General features: G+C 38.7%; 1 gene segment (V, D, J or C); it reads right to left on the reverse strand.

Annotated features, from left to right (window-relative positions):
- Positions 1–19,482: 19,482 nt before the first annotated feature.
- Positions 19,483–20,030, reverse strand: LOC128647571 (probable non-functional immunoglobulin kappa variable 3-7). The segment is given in 2 exon segments: positions 19,483–19,820; positions 19,964–20,030. Coding segments are annotated over 2 exon segments (387 nt in total).
- Positions 20,031–20,307: the final 277 nt, after the last annotated feature.

The raw sequence follows: 20,307 nt of genomic DNA on the forward strand, positions 1-20,307 counted from the left end.
GCCGATTACTTCCATGCACTGAGCCACCGTGGGGCGCGGAATGGAGTGAAGAACACGGCAAGCATTTAGAAGTTTTGATAACCTGGACTCCGTCAGGTAAATTTTCATTTCTATAGAATCTATCAGAGTCCCTAGGAAGGAAACCCTTGTGAGAGGGGATAGAGAACTCTTTTCTTCGTTCACTTTCCACCCATGCGACCTCAGAAATGCCAGGACTATCTCTGTATGAGACTTGGCAATTTGAAAGCTTGAACCGCCAGGAGTGAGCCCAGAACCTTTGTAAGAATTCTTGGGGCTGTAGCCAACCCGAATGGGAGAGCTACAAACTGGTAATGCCTGTCTAGAAAGGCAAACCTCAGGAACCGATGATGATTCTTGTGAATCGGAATGTGAAGGTAAGCATCCTTTAAGTCCACTGTGGTCATGAACTGACCCTCTTGGGTCATGGGTAGGATGGCTCGAATAGTTTCCATCTTGAATGATGGAACTCTGAGGAATTTGTTTAGGATCTTTAAATCCAAAATTGGTCTGAAGGTTCCCTCTTTTTTGGGAACCACTAACAGATTTGAATAAAATCCCTGTCCTTGCTCCGTCCGTGGAACTGGATGGATCACTCCCATTACAAGGAGGTCTTGCACGCAGCTTAGAAATGCCTCTTTCTTTATCTGGTTCGCAGATAATCTTGAAAGGTGAAATCTCCCTTGTGGGGGAGAAGCTTTGAAGTCCAGAAGATATCCCTGAGATATGATCTCCAATGCCCAGGGATCCTGAACATCTCTTGCCCACGCCTGGGCGAAGAGAGAGAGTCTGCCCCCTACTAGATCCGTTGTCGGATAGGGGGCCGCTCCTTCATGCTGTCTTGGAGGCAGCAGCAGGCTTTCTGGCCTGCTTGCCCTTGTTCCAGGCCTGGGAAGGTTTCCAGGCCTGCTTAGATTGAACAAAAGTTCCCTCTTGTCTTGAGGTAGAGGGAGTTGATGTTGCACCTGCCTTGAAGTTTCGAAAGGCACGAAAATTAGACTGTTTGGCCTTTGATTTGGCCCTGTCCTGAGGAAGGGTATGACCCTTACCTCCAGTAATGTCAGCAATAATTTCCTTCAAACCAGGCCCGAATAAGGTCTGCCCCTTGAAAGGAATGTTGAGTAATTTAGACTTCGAAGTCACATCAGCTGACCAGGATTTAAGCCATAGCGCCCTGCGCGCCTGGATGGCGAATCCGGAATTTTTAGCCATTAGTTTAGTCTTTAAATGAACAACGGCATCAGAAATAAAAGAGTTAGCTAGCTTAAGTGTTCTAAGCTTGTCAATAATTTCAGTCAATGGAGCTGTATGGATGGCCTCTTCCAGGGCCTCAAACCAGAACGCCGCCGCAGCAGTGACAGGCGCAATGCATGCAAGGGGCTGTAAAATAAAACCTTGTTGAATAAACATTTTCTTAAGGTAACCCTCTAATTTTTTATCCATTGGATCTGAAAAAGCACAACTGTCCTCGACAGGGATAGTGGTACGCTTTGCTAAAGTAGAAACTGCTCCCTCCACCTTAGGGACTGTCTGCCATAAGTCCCGTGTAGTGGCATCTATTGGAAACATTTTTCTAAATATAGGAGGTGGAGAAAAGGGCACACCGGGTCTATCCCACTCCTTACTAATGATTTCTGTAAGCCTTTTAGGTATTGGAAAAACATCAGTGCTCGCCGGCACTGTATAGTATTTATCCAGCCTACACAATTTCTCTGGCACTGCAATTGTGTCACAGTCGTTCAGAGCAGCTAATACCTCCCCAAGCAATGCACGGAGGTTCTCAAGCTTAAATTTAAAATTAGAAATTTCTGAATCAGGTCTCCCCGATTCAGAGACGTCACCCACAGACTGAAGCTCTCCGTCCTCAGGTTCTGCAAATTGTGAAGCAGTATCAGACATGGCTCTTACAGCATCTACGCGCTCTGTATCTCGTCTAACCCCAGAGCTATCGCGCTTGCCTCTTATTTCAGGCAATCTGGCTAATACCTGTGATAGGGTATTATTCATGATTGCAGCCATGTCCTGCAAAGTAATCGCTATGGGCATCCCTGATGTACTTGGCGCCATATTAGCGTGCGTCCCTTGAGCGGGAGGCGAAGGGTCCGACACGTGGGGAGAGTTAGTCGGCATAACTTCCCCCTCGACAGACCCCTCTGGTGACAATTCTTTTATAGATAAAGACTGATTTTTACTGTTTAAGGTGAAATCAATACATTTAGTACACATTCTCCTATGGGGCTCCACCATGGCTTTTAAACATAATGAACAAGTAGTTTCCTCTGCGTTTAAACCAAGTTAACAAGCAATATAAAAAACGTTACTGTGCCTTTAAGAGAAACAAATTTTGCAAAATTTGAAATAACAGTGAAAAAAGGCAGTTACACAAACAAAATTTTTACAGTGTATGTAACAAGTTAGCAGAGCATTGCACCCACTTGCAAATGGATGATTAACCCCTTAATACCAAAACGGAATAATAAATGACAAAAAACGTTTTTAAACACAGTAACAACAACTGCCACAGTCTACTGTGGTTGTTACCCTCCTCAAACACGACTTTTGAAGCCTTTAGAGCCCTTCAGAGATGTCCTGTATCAAGCAGAAGGAAGCTGAATGTCTCTGTCTGTAATTTTAGCTGCGCAGAAAAGCGCTAAAATAGGTCCCTCCCACTCATATTACAACAGTGGAAAACCTCAGGAAACTGTTTCTAGGCAAAATTCAAGCCAGCCATGTGGAGAAAAACTAGGCCCCAATAAGTTTTGTCACCAAACATATATAAAAACGATTAACATGCCAGCAAACGTTTTATATTACACTTTTATAAGAGTATGTATCTCTGTTAATAAGCCTGATACCAGTCGCTATTAAATCACTGCATTTAGGCTTAACCTACATTAATCCGGTATCAGCAGCATTTTTCTAGCAAGTTCCATCACTAGAAATATGTTTACTGCACATACCTTATTGCAGGAAAACCTGTACACCATTCCCCCTCTGAAGTTACCTCACTCCTCAGAATATGTGAGAACAGCAATGGATCTTAGTTACTTCTGCTAAGATCATAGAAATCACAGGCAGATTCTTCTTCTAATGCTGCCTTTGATAAAACAGTACACTCCGGTACCATTTAAAAATAACAAACTTTTGATTGAAGTTAAAAACTAACTATAATACACCACACTCTTACTACATCCATCTTTGTTGAGAGTTGCAAGAGAATGACTGGATATGACAGTGAGGGGAGGAGCTATATAACAGCTCTGTTGTGGGTGATCCTCTTGCAACGTCCTGTTGGGGAGGAGAATATCCCATAAGTAATGGATGATCCGTGGACTGGATACACTTAACAAGAGAAAGGAGACATGATCAGAAGAGCCTGGAGAGGAGACAAGGTAAGTGCAACTTTGAGGGGTAAAATCTCTAAAATCTTTAGATTTTTAAAGCTGTCACTAAGATAATGTTACACTAAGTGCAGAATTATGTTACATTATTTTTTACATTTACTGTCCCTTTAAACGGATATGACTCAATTCTGGAAATACTGAACTTTTGTAAATAAACTGAGGCAATTATTTCATACCAGCTTTAATATAAAATGACTTCTGCTTCTGTGGAGGATTACAGTTTCAGAGAATGAAAAAAAACTCTCAAACCTGGAATAAAAAGTTGTGGTCACAGAACAGAAAAAGAAGTATCAATCTTATTCCTTGCCAAGAGGAAAGTGATCAAGCGAAGTACTAATAGCTATACCCTGATACGGCATCTGGTTTGCAGATATCTTGATACGGTTGTGTGGATTTTTGAAGCAGTATTTGCAGGGAGTGATCTCGCTTGACAGCTCAGAGATTCCAACCTGCCTGTGATCACCTTTCAAGCTTTCACACTAATCTTTTTTTTTTTTTAGGATATTTTTTAATTATTTTTTTATTTTAGAAAATTGTCATAATAACAGGGATAAAAAAAAAAAAAAAAAAAAAAAAACTGTGATAAAACAATGACAATGAAAATAGTTACTATGCCAAGAGATATACATAAGGCTTTTGCCCTCTACCTCAATGTTGAAGTTATTATTAGACTTGTGCGCCGCTAAAAGATTAATTTTGGTTCATTTTCAATTAGTTAAAAAATTATTTTGTTTCTGCAAATTAGTTTAGTGAAGTTTAAAAAAAATTGTTTCTGCAAATTAGTTACATTACGTTAAATCGGTTTCGGATCCGTTCGTTTTTTCGGATCCGTTCATTTTTTCGGATCCGTTCTTATTTCATATGCATTATTCTATTCTGAAGTTATAGAATAATGCATATGAATAAAGAATGGATCCAAAAAAACAAAATATTTAAAATAACTAATGAGCCGGCGATTGCCGAAACAAAATTATGTAAAGCCGCCACCGCCACCCATGCCCGCCACTAAATAAAGCTATTAACCCCTAAACCTCCGTCCCCCCACATCACTAACACTACCTAAACCTTAACATGATAGCAATATGGATTTATTTAAATCTCAGGCTTAGTAGATATAACCAATATGTAAAGTCCAAACACCTAGGGACTTAGGAGGCATTTCTATTTCAATACGTGATATTCTGGCACCCATACCAGACAAAGTTAATCTAAATCTCCTATCTTTTTATAGGGTTTTTTTTTAACAAAGTTTCATTTCAATGCACTTAATACAGGGTTATAGGACCTACTAATTATTACTAATAATTTAAGGTATGATGAACTGTTGGTAATATTGTATTTGATATTACATCATAGTCACTCGCTCTTTTATTTTACCTTAACCCTGGTTCCAACGATATGGATAGGAGTCTATAATGACCTAAGTGAACTGAATTTCATATAGTAAGCTGATCCCTCTGCTGCTACACCAGCATATTTTAAAGCTGTTAAAATACAAGCAAATATATTAGATCAATATCTGGTCACCCAGAAATAAATTAGTTAATTCTGATAACGTGGATCACCACTTTATGTTTTACCCTACAGCTTAATTATAATGCTGCAACATAGATAATGTTACTATATTGCAGGATTAGTTGCAATCTTAAAATACTCTGTTGCGATCCCAGAGATACTGGACTATTTTGAGATGTAGTGTATCCATACCATAGAACCACACCACTGAACATTGAGTTAAATACATGAGCCCCAAAGTATGACTCTAAGTGCTAATACAATTTACTGCAGGCAATATACTGCGGGCGTCTATTATACTTTACAAGTGTTATGTATATCCCTGGAGATTAAATATATTGCACATTCCCTCTATTACGTTATCAAGATTCAAATCATCGCCTCAGTTACTTATATCCCCCCTCTCTGAGTGACCCATATATATTAAACATACACAATATAATACAACAGGTATCACTATAAATACCAAGAAGGGTGGTGTGTATTATAAATGTTTATCCCACTAGCCCTGAGACAACTCTATATTTGAATCACATTTGCTTCTCCGCTGTGTTTTTAATGTATGTTTTCTCATTTTAAAATTAAACTAATAAAATTGTGAATTTTAACTATTTCTTGTTCCTCTACGGGGGAAGTCTTTTGTTACCTATATGCATATGTGTCGTTAATAATTCTGATACAGTATTGACTTTTTTGGTATAAAGGCTAACTTAGATGATGAGTGCTTATATGTACACACTTTCCCAGTAGGCAATTGCCTTCACCCTTGTCCATATTTACTTAGTGTACAGCACCCTATACTACAGTGTTGCATTCACACTATTGCAGTGAGACAAATACAGGGACATCTTACTGAAGTGCCATTCTCCTTTCCCACTCACTTTTCCCTTCTTCCCCTCCTGAACTAAACCTATTAACCCCTATACTGCCGCCTCCCACATCGCCGACACTAAATAAATCACTAAATAAAGTTATTAACCCCTAAACTGCCGTTCCCCAACATTGCCGACACTAAACTAAACCTATTAACCCCTAAGCAACACCCCCCACATCTCCAACACTACCTAAACCTATTAATTCCTAAACCCGTTGTTCCCAAACATCGCCAACACTAACTAAATCACTAAATAAAGTATTAACCCCTAAACCGCCGTTCCCCGACATCACTGACACTGACTAAACCTATTAACCCCTAACCCCCCCGTACATTGCCAACACTACCTAAACCTATTAACCCCAAAACCGCCGGGCCCCACATCACAGTAACCTAAATTAAACTATATAAACCCCTAAACCTAACCCTAAACCTAACACCCCCTAACTGTAACATAATTAAAATAGATAATACCTAGTTAAAACTAAATACAAACTTACCTGTGAAATAAAAATAAAACCTAAGCTAGCTATAATATAACTAATAGTTTATTTTTATTACACAGGTAAGTTTGTATTTATTTTAACTAGGTAGACTAGTTAGTAAATAGTTTTTAACAATTTACTAACTACCTAGTTAAAATAAATACAAACTTACCTGTAAAATAAAACCTAACCTGCCTTACACTAAAACCTAACATTACAAAAATAAAAACCTACCATTACAAAAAATAACAAATGAAATTATCCAAAACAATAAAAATTATTCCTATTCTAAATCTGAAACTTTGGGAAGCACTACATTTTCTAAAACCATATTAATATTTGCCTTTGTAGGGTTTTGGGAAAAATATAAATCGGTATAATAATTCTGGAATAGGCGACATATCTGATCGTGTTTAGTATATAATTTATCCTTAATTTTAAGAGCAGCTATAGGTTTCCTTTTAGTTTGCCTTTTAAAAATTGAGGCCAGGAATTTGCCTGCCTTATTGCCATGCCTTGAAAACCATGCCGCACTCTTATACAGAGATTCTTGTGCTTCTTCTAAAAGGAATAGATCTCTTTCTTTTTTACAGGTAAAGTGATTATCTCTGTTTTCCCTATTTGGACAGTGTTGATATAAAGCATGTGTGTCTCTTAGTTTAATTGATAAATCTTTACCCTTTGGCGTTGGCATCTTTTTAAATCTAGCTACATAAGTGTTAATCTCCGCTTTTAAATAAAGTTTAGCTGTTTCACAAAAAATCAGAACATTGTCTCTACAATGACTATTAAACAGGCTAAAGTCCTCCTGAAATCACCATTTACTTGGCTAGATTACAAGTTTTGCGTTAGGCTGAAAAAGCAGCGTTAACAGGTCCTAACGCTGCTTTTTCACGACCGCTAGTATTACGAGTATTGCAGGTTTAGGGTCCCCGCACACTTTTTTGGCCTTACCGCAAAATGACTTACGTAAACTTTGTAAACCCTTTTTGCTATGGGACTTCCATAGCGCTGGTATTACGAGTCTGTCCTGGGAGGCCAAAAAGTGAGCAGTACACCCTACCCCGTCAAGAGTCCTACCACATTTAAAAGTCAGTTGTTAAGAGTTTTACACTACAACGCCGTAGCATAAAACCAGTGGCGTATTTAGGTTTTGTGCTGCCCTAGGCACTCAAGATTTTGCTGCCCCCCCCCCCCCCCACAGCACACACAGGGGAGGGGGGGAGGGGAGGGAGGCCGAGATAAATAAAACAACCAGTGCAGGGACACAGCGGCCTAGATTTGGAGTTTTGCGGCCAAAGGGGTGCGTTAGCTACGCATGCTTTTTTCTGGCCGCACCTTTTAAATACCGCTGGTATTTAGAGTTCACAGAAGGGCTGCGTTAGGCTCCAAAAAAGGAGCGTATAGCATATTTACCGCAACTGCAACTCTCAATACCAGCGGTGCTTACGGACGCGGCCAGCTTCAAAAACGTGCTCGTGCACGATTCCCCCATAGAAAACAATGGGGCTGTTTGAGCCGAAAAAAAACTTAACACCTGCAAAAAAGCAGCGTTCAGCTCCTAACGCAGCCCCATTGTTTCCTATGGGGAAACACTTCCTATGTCTGCACCTAACAACCTAACATGTACCCCGAGTCTAAACACCCCTAACCTTACACTTATTAACCCCTATTCTGCCGCCGCTGCTATCGCTGACCCCTGCATTATATTATTAACCCCTAATCTGTCGCTCCGTACACCGCCGCAAACTACGTTATCCCTATGTACCCCTAATCTGCTGCCCCTAACACCGCCGACCCCTATATTATATTTATTAACCCCTAATCTGCCCCCCACAACGTCGCCGCCAGCTACCTACAATAATTAAACCCTAATCTGCCGACCGGACCTCACCGCTACTATAATAAAGTTATTAACCCCTAATCCGCCTCACTCCCGCCTCAATAACCCTATAAGAAATAGTATTAACCCCTAATCTGCCCTCCCTAACATCTCTGACACCTAACTTCAATTATTAACCCCTAATCTGCCGACCGGACCTCACCGCTACTCTAATAAATGGATTAACCCCTAAAGCTAAGTCTAACCCTAACACTAACACCCCCCTAAATTAAATATAATTTAAATCTAACGAAAAAAATTAACTCTTATTGAATAAATTATTCCTATTTAAAGCTAAATACTTACCTGTAAAATAAACCCTAATATAGCTACAATATAAATAATAATTACATTGTAGCTATTTTAGGATTAATATTTATTTTACAGGCAACTTTGTAATTATTTTAACCAGGTACAATAGCTATTAAATAGTTAATAACTATTTAATAGCTACCTAGTTAAAATAATTACAAAATTACCTGTAAAATAAATCCTAACCTAAGTTACAATTAAACCTAACACTACACTATCAATAAATTAATTACATACAATACCTACAAATAAATACAATTAAATAAACTAACTAAAGTACAAAAAATAAAAAAATATTTACAAACATTAGAAAAATATTACAACAATTTTAAACTAATTACACCTATTCTAAGCCCCCTAATAAAATAACAAAGCCCCCCAAAATAAAAAAATGCCCTACCCTATTCTAAAATTAAAATAGAAAAGCTCTTTTACCTTACCAACCCTTAAAAGGGCCATTTGCGGGGCATGCCCCAAAGAATTCAGCTCTTTTGCCTGTAAAAAAAAAACATACAATACCCCCCCCAACATTACAACCCACCACCCACATACACCTAATCTAACCCAAACCCCCCTTAAATAAACCTAACACTAAGCCCCTGAAGATCTTCCTACCTTATCTTCACCACGCCGGGTTCACTGATCCGTCCTCCGAAGTCTTGATTCAAGCCTCCGAAGTCTTCATCCAAGCCCAAGCGGGGGCTGAAGAGTGACGTCCATCCTCCAGCTGAAGTCTTGATCCAAGCGGCAAATGAAGAAGTCCATCTTCGGGAAGAAATCTTCATCCTATCCGGGCAGAAGAGGACATCCAGACCGGCAAACATCTTCATCCAGGCGACATCTTCTATGTTGTTCCATCCGATGACGAGCGGCTGATCTTGAAGACCTCCTGCGCGGATCCATCCTCTTCTTTCGACGTCCAACTGAAGAATGAAGGTTCCTTTAAGGGACCTCATCCAAGATGGCGTCCCTCGAATTCCGATTGGCTGATAGGATTCTATCAGCCAATCGGAATTAAGGTAGGATAAATCTGATTGGCTGATGGAATCAGCCAATCAGATTCAAGTTCAATACGATTGGCTGATCCAATCAGCCAATCAGATTGAGCTCGCATTCTATTGGCTGATTGGAACAGCCAATAGAATGCAAGCTCAATCTGATTGGCTGATCCAATCAGCCAGTCGGATTGAACTTGAATCTAACGAAAAAAATTAACTCTTATTAAATAAATTATTCCTATTTAAAGCTAAATACTTACCTGTAAAATAAACCCTAATATATCTACAATATAAATAATAATTACATTGTAGCTATTTTAGGATTAATATTTATTTTACAGGCAACTTTGTAATTATTTTAACCAGGTACAATAGCTATTAAATAGTTAATAACTATTTAATGGCTACCTAGTTAAAATAATTACAAAATTACCTGTAAAATAAATCCTAACCTAAGTTACAATTAAACCTAACACTACACTATCAATAAATTAATTACATACAATACCTACAAATAAATACAATTAAATAAACTAAAGTACAAAAAATAAAAAAGAACTAAGTTACAAAAAATAAAAAAAATATTTACAAACATTAGAAAAATATTACAACAATTTTAAACTAATTACACCTACTCTAAGCCCCCTAATAAAATAACAAAGCCCCCCAAAATAAAAAAAATGCCATACCCTATTCTAAAATTAAAATAGAAAAGCTCTTTTACCTTACCAGCCCTTAAAAGGGCCATTTGCGGGGCATGCCCAAAATAATTCAGCTCTTTTGCCTGTAAAAAAAAAACATACAATACCCCCCCCCCCAACATTACAACCCACCACCCACATACCCCTAATCTAACCCAAACCCCCCTTAAATAAACCTAACACTAAGCCCCTGAAGATCTTCCTACCTTATCTTCACCACGCCGGGTTCACCGATCCATCCTCCGAAGTCTTGATCCAAGCCTCCGAAGTCTTGATCCAAGCCCAAGCGGGGGCTGAAGAGTGACGTCCATCCTCCGGCTGAAGTCTTGATCCAAGCGGCAAATGAAGAAGTCCATCTTCGGGAAGAAATCTTCATCCTATCCGGGCAGAAGAGGACATCCGGACCGGCAAACATCTTCATCCAGGCGGCATCTTCTATGCTGTTCTATCCGATGACGAGCGGCTGATCTTGAAGACCTCCGGCGCGGATCCATCCTCTTCTTTCGACGTCCAACTGAAGAATGAAGGTTCCTTTAAGGGACGTCATCCAAGATGGCGTCCCTCGAATTCCGATTGGCTGATAGGATTCTATCAGCCAATCGGAATTAAGGTAGGATACAGCCAATAGAATGCGAGCTCAATCTGATTGGCTGATCCAATCAGCCAATCAGATTGAACTTGAATCTGATTGGCTGATTCCATCAGCCAATCAGATTTTTCCTACCTTAATTCCGATTGACTGATAGAATCCTATCAGCCAATCGGTATTCGAGGGACGCCATATTGGATGACGTCTCTTAAAGGAACCTTCATTCTTCAGTTGGACGTCGAAAGAAGAGGATGGATCCGCGCCGGAGGTCTTCAAGATCAGCCGCTCGTCATCGGATGGAACAACATAGAAGATGCCGCCTGGATGAAGATGTTTGCCAGTCCGGATGTCCTCTTCTGCCCGGATAGGATGAAGATTTCTTCCCGAAGATGGACTTCTTCATTTGCCGCTTGGATCAAGACTTCAGCCGGAGGATGGACGTCACTCTTCAGCCCCCGCTTGGGCTTGGATCAAGTCTTCGGAGGCTTGGATCAAGACTTCGGAGGACGGATCGGTGAACCCGGCGTGGTGAAGATAAGGTAGGAAGATCTTCAGGGGCTTAGTGTTAGGTTTATTTAAGGGGGGTTTGGGTTAGATTAGGGGTATGTGGGTGGTGGGTTGTAATGTTGGGGGGGGGTTTTGTATGTTTTTTTTTTACAGGCAAAAGAGCTGAATTATTTGGGGCATGCCCCGCAAATGGCCCTTTTCAGGGCTGGTAAGGTAAAAGAGCTTTGAACTTTTTTAATTTAGAATAGGGTATGGCATTTTTTTATTTTGGGGGGATTTGTTATTTTATTAGGGGGCTTAGAGTAGGTGTAATTAGTTTAAAATTGTTGTAATATTTTTCTAATGTTTGTAAATATTTTTTTATTTTTTGTAACAGTTCTTTTTTATTTTTTGTACTTTAGTTAGTTTATTTAATTGTAGTTATTTGTAGGTATTGTATTTAATTAATTTATTGATAGTGTAGTGTTAGGTTTAATTGTAACTTAGGTTAGGATTTATATTACAGGTAATTTTGTAATTATTTTAACTAGGTAGCTATTAAATAGTAAATAACTATTTAATAGCTATTGTACCTGGTTAAAATAAATACAAAGTTGCCTGTAAAATAAATATTAATCCTAAAATAGCTACAATATAATTATTCGTTATATTGTAGCTATATTAGGGTTTATTTTACAGGTAAGTATTTAGCTTTAAATAGGAATAAGTTATTTAATAAGAGTTAATTTTTTTCGTTAGATTTAAATTATATTTAACTTAGGGGGGTGTTAGTGTTAGGGTTAGACTTAGCTTTAGGGGTTAATCTATTTATTAGAGTAGCGGTGAGGTCCGGTTGGCAGATTAGGGGTTAATAATTGAAGTTAGGTGTTGGCGATGTAAGGGAGGGCAGATTAGGGGTTAATACTATTTCTTATAGGGTTATTGAGGCTGGAGTGAGGCGGATTAGGGGTTAATAACTTTATTATAGTAGCGGTGAGGTCCGGTCGGCAGATTAGGGGTTAATTATTGTAGGTAGCTGGCGGCGACGTTGTGGGGGGCAGATTAGGGGTTAATAAATATAATATAGGGGTCGGCGGTGTTAGGGGCAGCAGATTAGGGGTACATAAGTATAACGTAGGTGGCGGCGGTGTGCGGTCGGCAGATTAGGGGTTAATTATTGTAGGTAGCTGGCGGCGACGTTGGGGGGGCAGATTAGGGGTTAATAAATATTATGTAGGGGTCGGCGGTGTTAGGGGCAGCAGATTAGGGATACATAAGTATAACGTAGGTGGCGGCGGTGTGCGGTCCGCAGATTAGGGGTTAAAAAAATTAATAGAGTGGCGGCGATGTGGGGGGACCTCGGTTTAGGGGTACATAGGTAGTTTATGGGTGTTAGTGTACTTTAGAGCACAGGAGCTAAGAGCTTTATGAACCGGCGTTAGCCCAGAAAGATCTTAACTCCTGGCTTTTTTCTGCGGCTGGAGTTTTGTCGTTAGAGTTCTAACGCTCACTTCAGCCAAGACTCTAAATACCGGCGTTAGAAAGATCCCATTGAAAAGACAGGATACGCAATTGGCGTAGGGGGATCTGCGGTATGGAAAAGTTGCGGCTGGAAAGTGAGCGTTAGACCCTTTCCTGACTGACTCCAAATACCAGCGGGCGGTAAAAACCAGCATTAGGAGCCCCTAACGCTGGTTTTGACGGCTAACGCAAAACTCCAAATCTAGGCCAGTATATTTTTTATTACTAATTAAGAGATACAACAAAAAAGAAAAAAAAGAGTGTCTGCAGCATTAGTTAAATGCAATGTCCCTGTATTTTATTTTTTTAAATGGAGGAAGGCTATATTATAATATATCTGTGGTTTGTTTGTATACTGCAGTCAATTTCTAGCTGTATATCAGTATATATGGACTTTCTGCCTTAAAAGGGATTTGTGCACTAAAAAGAGGATTGCAGCATACTTATTTATATATATATATACTGTCTGCAAGCCTCTTTTTAGTTTACAAATCCCTCTTAAGGCAGAAAGTCCATATATAATGATTTACAGCTAGAAATTTACTGTGTACTGGTACTGCAGTATACAAACAAACCACAGACAAATGTAAGTAATGGGCAGGTCCTGGTCTTGTATCTGTATGGCTATGTATTTAAAAATATACCCCACAACAAACCACAGCTTATCAGGAGAGTAAGGTAACTTATCAATTTATCTCATCTTGCTGCTACTTAATGTTCCCTTCCCCTCTCGCTGCTCTCAGTATTCTCTGGTAACTACTGGACTGATACTAGTCTACTGACAGTCTGACACTGTAGTTTTTATGCACAACAAGTACAAGACAGACAGACACAACATCACCGGCATCATGCCATGAATCGGCACAGCATGAGAAATGTAGCCGGTCGTCTCAGACTCACAGATCAGTCAGTCAGTGTAATAAAATTGTAATCATCAAACTGGAAGCCGCAGCGCCATAAGAAAAAAATGAGTGGTCCCGCCTCCAGCAAAGGAAAGAACAAGAAGAAACTATATAAAGTTAAAATGAAGCGTTTATGTACTTGAAAGTCTTGAATAAACGTTAACGCTTCATTTTAACTTTATATAGTTTCTTCTTGTTCTTTCCTTTGCTGGAGGCGGGAACGTGAGCCACTCATTTTTTTCTTATGGCGCTGCCGCTGCGGCTTCCAGTTTGATGATTACAATTTTATTACACTGAGCTGACTGATCTCTGAGACGACCGGCTACATTTCTCACGCTCTGGCGATTTATAGCATGGTGATGTTGTCATAAAGTAAATTAACCGACTTGCTGCAGCCACTAATTTGTTTCTTGAGAGACTGAGGAGTCACTGAGACTCAGTGACTCCTCAGTCTCTTAAGAAACAAATTAGTGGCTGCAGCAAGTCTGCTAATTTACTTTATGACAACATCACCATGCTATAAATCGCCACAGCGTGAGAAATGTAGCAGACTGAGAGTAGACAATAAAGCATTGGTGTCAGGGGGACACTTACCTATATGCGCGCCGTCTCAGTCTCTTCAGTGTTCAGTGAAGTCCTTTCAACATGCGCAGCACAAGCTTGCATGGGATAATGATAATCAAACACGATTTCACCCTCCCAAATCTGCCGCCCCTCCCAAACTGCTTGTTGGCCTAGGCCATGATACGCCCTTGCATAAAACTCATAACTAAAGTGCTAAAAAGTACACTAACACCCATAAACTACCTATTAACCCCTAAACCGAGGCCCTCCCGCATCGCAAATACTAAAATAAAATTTTTAACCCCTAATCTGCCGCTCCGGACATCGCCGACACTATAATAAACATATTAACCCCTAAACCGCCGCACTCCCACCTCGCAAATACTAGTTAAATATTTTTAACCCCTAATCTGCTGTCCCTAACCTCGCCGCCACCTACATTATACTTATTAACCCCTAATCTGCTGCCCCCAACATCGCCGACACCTACATTATTTTTATTAACCCCTAATCTGCCGCCCCCAATGTCGCCCCAACTTACCTACACTTATTAACCCCTAATCTGCCGCCCCCAACGTCGCTGCCACTATTCTAAATGTATTAACCCTTAAACCTGTCTAACCCTAACTTAAAAATAATTACCATAAATCTAAATAAAAATTAATATTATTACCTAAAAAATTCCTATTTAAAACTAAATACTTACCTATAAAATAAATCCTAACATAGCTACAATATAACTAATAGTTACCTTGTATCTAGCTTAGGGTTTATTTTTATTTTACAGGCAAGTTTGTATTTATTTTAACTAGGTAGAATAGTTATTAAATAGTTATTAACTATTTAATAACTACCTATCTAAAAAATACAAAAGTACCTGTAAAATAAAACCTAACCTAAGTTACAATAACACCTAAGACTACACTACAATTAAATAAATTAACTAAATTAAAAACAATTAAATAAATTAAATTAAATTAGCTAAAGTACAAAAACCCCCACTAAATTACAGAAAATAATAAACAAATTACAAGATATTTAAACTAATTACAGCTAATCTAATAGCCCTATCAAAAAAAATAAAAAATAAACCCTAGCCTAAACTAAACTATTAATACCCTTAAAATGGCCTTTTGCAGGGCATTGCCCCAAAGTAATCAGCTCTTTTACCTGTATAAAAAATACAAACAACCACCCAACAGTAAAACCCACCACCCACACAACCAACCCCCCATATAAAATACTAACTAAAAAAACCTAAGCTCCCCATTGTCCTTAAAAGGGCATTTAGATGGTCATTGCCCTTAAAAGGGCAGTTAGCTCTTTTGTGGCCCAAACCCTAATCTAAAAAATAAAACCCACCCAATACACCCTTAAAAAACCTAACGCTAACCCCCTGAAGATTGACTTACTGTTCTGAAGACCGGACATCCATCCTCAAGGAAGCGGCAGAAGTCTTCATCCAACTCGGGCCGAAGTCCTCAACGAAGCCGGGAGAAGTCTTCATCCAAGCCAGGCGAAGTGGTCCTCCAGACGGGCAGAAGTCTTCATCCAGACGGCATCTTCTATCTTCATCCATCCGACGCGGAGCAGCTCCATCTTCAAGACATCCGACACAGAGCATCCTCTTCATCTGGAGTCAATCAGCCAATCGGAATCTAAGGGACGCCATCTTGGATGACGTCACTTAAAGGAACGTCATTCAGTAAGAAGACTCCGGATGAAGAGGATGCTCCGCGTCGGATGTCTTGAACATGGAGCCACTTCGCGTCGGATGGATGAAGATAGAAGATGCCGTCTGGATGATGACTTCTGCCCGTCTGGAGGACCACTTCGCCCGGCTTGGATGAAGACTTCTCATGGCTTCGTTGAGGACTTCGGTACGGTTGGATGAAGACTTCTGCCACTTCCTTGAGGATGGATGTCGGGTCTTCAGAACAGTAAGTCGATCTTCAGGGGGTTAGTGTTTGGTTTTTTTAAGGGTATATTGGGTGGGTTTTATTTTTTAGATTAGGGTTTGGGTCGCAAAAGAGCTAACTGCCCTTTTAAGGGCAATGCCCATCCAAATGCTGTTTTCAGGGCAATGGGGAGCTTAGGTTTTTATAGTTAGTATATTATTTGGGGGGTTGGTTGTGTGGGTGGTGGGTTTTACTGTTGTGGGTGTTGTTTGTATTTTTTTTTACAGGAAAAAGAGCTGATTACTTTTGGGCAATGCCCCACAAAAGGCCCTTTTAAGAGCTATTGATAGTTTAGTTTAGGCTAGGGTTTTTTTTATTTTGGGGGGGCTTTTTTTATTTTGATAGGGCTATTAGATTAGGTGTAATTAGTTTAAATATCTTGTAATTTGTTTATTATTTTCTGTAATTTAGTGTTTGTTTGTTTTTTGTACTTTAGCTAATGTAATTTAATTTATTTAATTGTTTTTAATTTAGTTAATGGATTTAATTGTAGTGTAGTCTTAGGTGTTATTGTAACTTAGGTTAGGTTTTATTTTACAGGTACTTTTGAATTTATTTTAGCTATGTAGTTAATAAATAGTTAATAACTATTTAGTAATTATTCTACCTAGTTAAAATAAATACAAACATGCCTGTAAAATAAAAATAAACCCTAAGCTAGCTACAATGTAACTATTAGTTATATTGTAGCTAGCTTAGGGTTTATTTTATAGGTAAGTATTTAGTTTTAAATAGGAATAATTTAGTTAATGATAGGAATTTTATTTAGATTTATTTAAATTATATTTAAGTTAGGGGGTGTTAGGGTTAGGGTTAGACTTAGGCTTAGGGGTTAATAAATTTAGAATAGTTGTGGCGACGTTGGGGGCGGCAGATTAGGGGTTAATAAGTGTAGTTAGGTTGCAGCGACATTGTGAGAGGGAGATTAGGGGTTAATAAATATAATGAAGGTGGAGACGATGTTGGGGGCAGCAGATTAGGGGTTAATAAATATAATGTTGGTGGCGGCGATGTCCGGAGCGGCAGATTAGGGGTTAATAAGTATAATGTAGGTGTTGGCGATGTCTGGGGCAGCAGATTAGGGGTTAATAAGTGTAAGATTAGGGATGTTTAGACTCGGGGTTCATGTTAGGGTGTTAGGTGTAGACATTAAATGTGTTTCCCCATAGGAATCAATGGGGCTGCGTTACCGAGTTTTACGCTGCTTTATTGCAGGTGTTAGACTTTTTTTCAGCCGGCTCTCCCCGTTGATTCCCATGGGGAAATCGTGCACGAGCACGTATGACCAGTTCACCACTGACTTAAGAAGCGCTGGTATTGGAGTGAGATATGGAGCAAAATTTTGCTCTACGCTCACTTTTTGTCTTTTAATGCCGGGTTTGTAAAAACCCGTAATACCAGCACTGCAGGTAAGTGAGCGGTGAGAGAAAACTGCTCGTTAGCACTGCATAGCCTCTAACTCAAACTCGTAATCTAGTCGACTGTTTGGTAACAAAGTGTTACTGCATCTGGAACTGCCAACCTATGAGGCAATAATTGCAATTTATATTGGGATTTTAGAGATATGTTTGCCTGGGCCCTATCTATACTTCTATCTATGAGTCCTAAACTAAATATAAGCAGGGATTTTTTAGTTAATCTTTATTATCCTGATGTTACTGGATTTGAACAAAATGACATAATATATAGTCACCACTTTCTTTGGAGACAAGCCACTTTGTTGACTGGTGTTCTTTTTTTATCATCAAAAAGACTCAAGTGTGGGGGGGTGTTCTAATTACTTTTAGTAAAATGGGTGGTATTGTGTCTGATTGGCAGCACTGCCTCCTGTGTAAGATGGATAAATTGAGAAGGTGGAACACTTGAAAAGCAGCCCATATGAGGATGAAATTAGTAACTACATTAAAGGAAAGTGCACTGTTAAATTGGTTTCTGTTAATGTGCTTACAATGACTATTAGCTGCAGAGTATAAAATATATGGGAATGTGTTCCTTTAGGTTATTTTTGTATGAGAAATAGCTTTATTCAAATGGACTGCACTTGCATAGAGAGTAGACCTCATTATCTTATCTTTCCCTCTATACACAAAGGCTTCCTTCATTTGTCTTTGTAAGTATACACAAAGGTCAATAGTTAGAGAGAGAAATTGAAATAAACATTTTAGTAACCTATCTTTCCCTTCTGCTGCTTCTTGCCTGCATATCTTTTCTATAGCCAATACTGACATTTTTAATATAGGTGGTTGCAACAGGCAATATACCTGTTTATAATGCAAAATAAAAGCACATTTAATACACCCCAGCAGGTATGGATCATTGGGAACACATTAAAGAGAAACTATTTACGCTGCACTGTCTCTTTAAGGTTTGTTGACAATTTTGATGTTTGTGAGTGAAGTTTATTAATTAATCACATTGAATTCTAGTCAGATGACATCAGTATTGATATTGGTTAGTTACAGTGAATGTATATTGTCTTTATACACATAATAAATGTGCCCTCTTTTAATTCCCTTCTCAAAAAGTTTACATAGAAATAACAATATGCAGATGCTAAGCAATTAGGAGGCAGAGATGATAATTGTACACTTCTCATGACATTTTAGTGTTTGACAGAAGTTTATGCTTGGAATCAGATTATAGTAAACTAGTGGTAAAGCCCACGTCACAGCTTCATCATGCTTACTTCTGCCCGACCACTCCCCCCCCCCCATGCGCAACTGATGACGGTGACGGACGAGCTACAAATGTGTTTATACTGTAGATGTTTAGTATAAACAAAACTTTAAGGGGATAGTAAACACCAAAAATTTAATTGTTTAAAAAGATAGATAATCCCTTTATTTACCATCCCCTAGTTTTGCATAACCAACACTGTTATATTAAAACACTCTTTACCTCTGTAATTACCTTGTATCTAAGCTTCTGCAGACTGCCCCCTTATCTCAGATCTTTTGATAGACTTGCATTTCAGGCAATTAGTGCTGACTCCACGTGCATGAGCACAATGTTATTTATATCAAACACATGAACTAATGCTAGTGAAACTAGTGAAAAACTGTTGAATGCATTTAGATAAGAGACAGCCTTCAAGGGCTTAGAAATTAGCTTATGAACCTACCTAGGTTTAGCTTTCAACTAAGAATTACCAAGAGAACAAAGCAAATTTGATGATAAAAGTAAATTAGAAAGTTGTTTAAAATGACATGCCCTATCTGAATCATGAAAGTTTAATTATATTTTTTTACTATTCCTTTAATATAACAAGAAGAGTCAAAAGAGGAAGGTTTTTGTACAGCTCTGTATCACTGTGAGAGGGAAGTCATAACCCTGCTGACAGTAATAATCTGCTGCATCTTCTGCTTGCACTCTGTTGATTGTGAGAGTGTAATCAGTACCAGACCCACTGCCACTGAACCTGTCTGGGGTCCCTGTGTATTTATTGTTTGTATTATAGATAAGAAGCTTTGGAGGTTGCCCTGTTTTCTGTTGGTACCAGTTCACATAGCTACCACTGTAGGTCTGAGCATTACAAGTTATAACAGCATTTTCTCCTGGAGACACCGTAACAGATTTTGGAGTTTGGATCATCAAAATCTGTTCATAGGATTCTAAAAAAATAAAAAATAAATTAATATTATTAATTAATATTACTATGGTACTTTAATGATAAGTGATTCTTTTAAAAGATCAAACATTTTATTTGCAAAAATAAATATTTCCTTATTTAATAAAACTGATAGTTTAGTCATACCTTGAATACAAATTACAATTAAACTCAATAGAAAACTCTGTAACTCCATTTTGATGGTTTTCTGATATCAGAGATATGAACCAGTGAACAGACACCTGCAAACTGGTTCAATTATAGAGAGTAGCACCGGTAATGTCCCTGGTGTGTGAGTATGCAAAACAGAAAATATGTAAATACTGAAGTAATATTTAATATTTAAATGTAACATGCTGTCAATGCTGAAGATATAATGCTTTTTATAGGGTCTTTAAAGGGACATAAAACTATTTTTTTTATTCATTCAGAAAGAGCAAACAATTTTAAACAACTTTCTAATTTACTTCTGTTATTTAATTTACTTACGC

The sequence above is a fragment of the Bombina bombina genome, chromosome 2, assembly GCF_027579735.1.
Source record: "Bombina bombina isolate aBomBom1 chromosome 2, aBomBom1.pri, whole genome shotgun sequence".
NCBI classification, from domain to species: domain Eukaryota; kingdom Metazoa; phylum Chordata; class Amphibia; order Anura; family Bombinatoridae; genus Bombina; species Bombina bombina.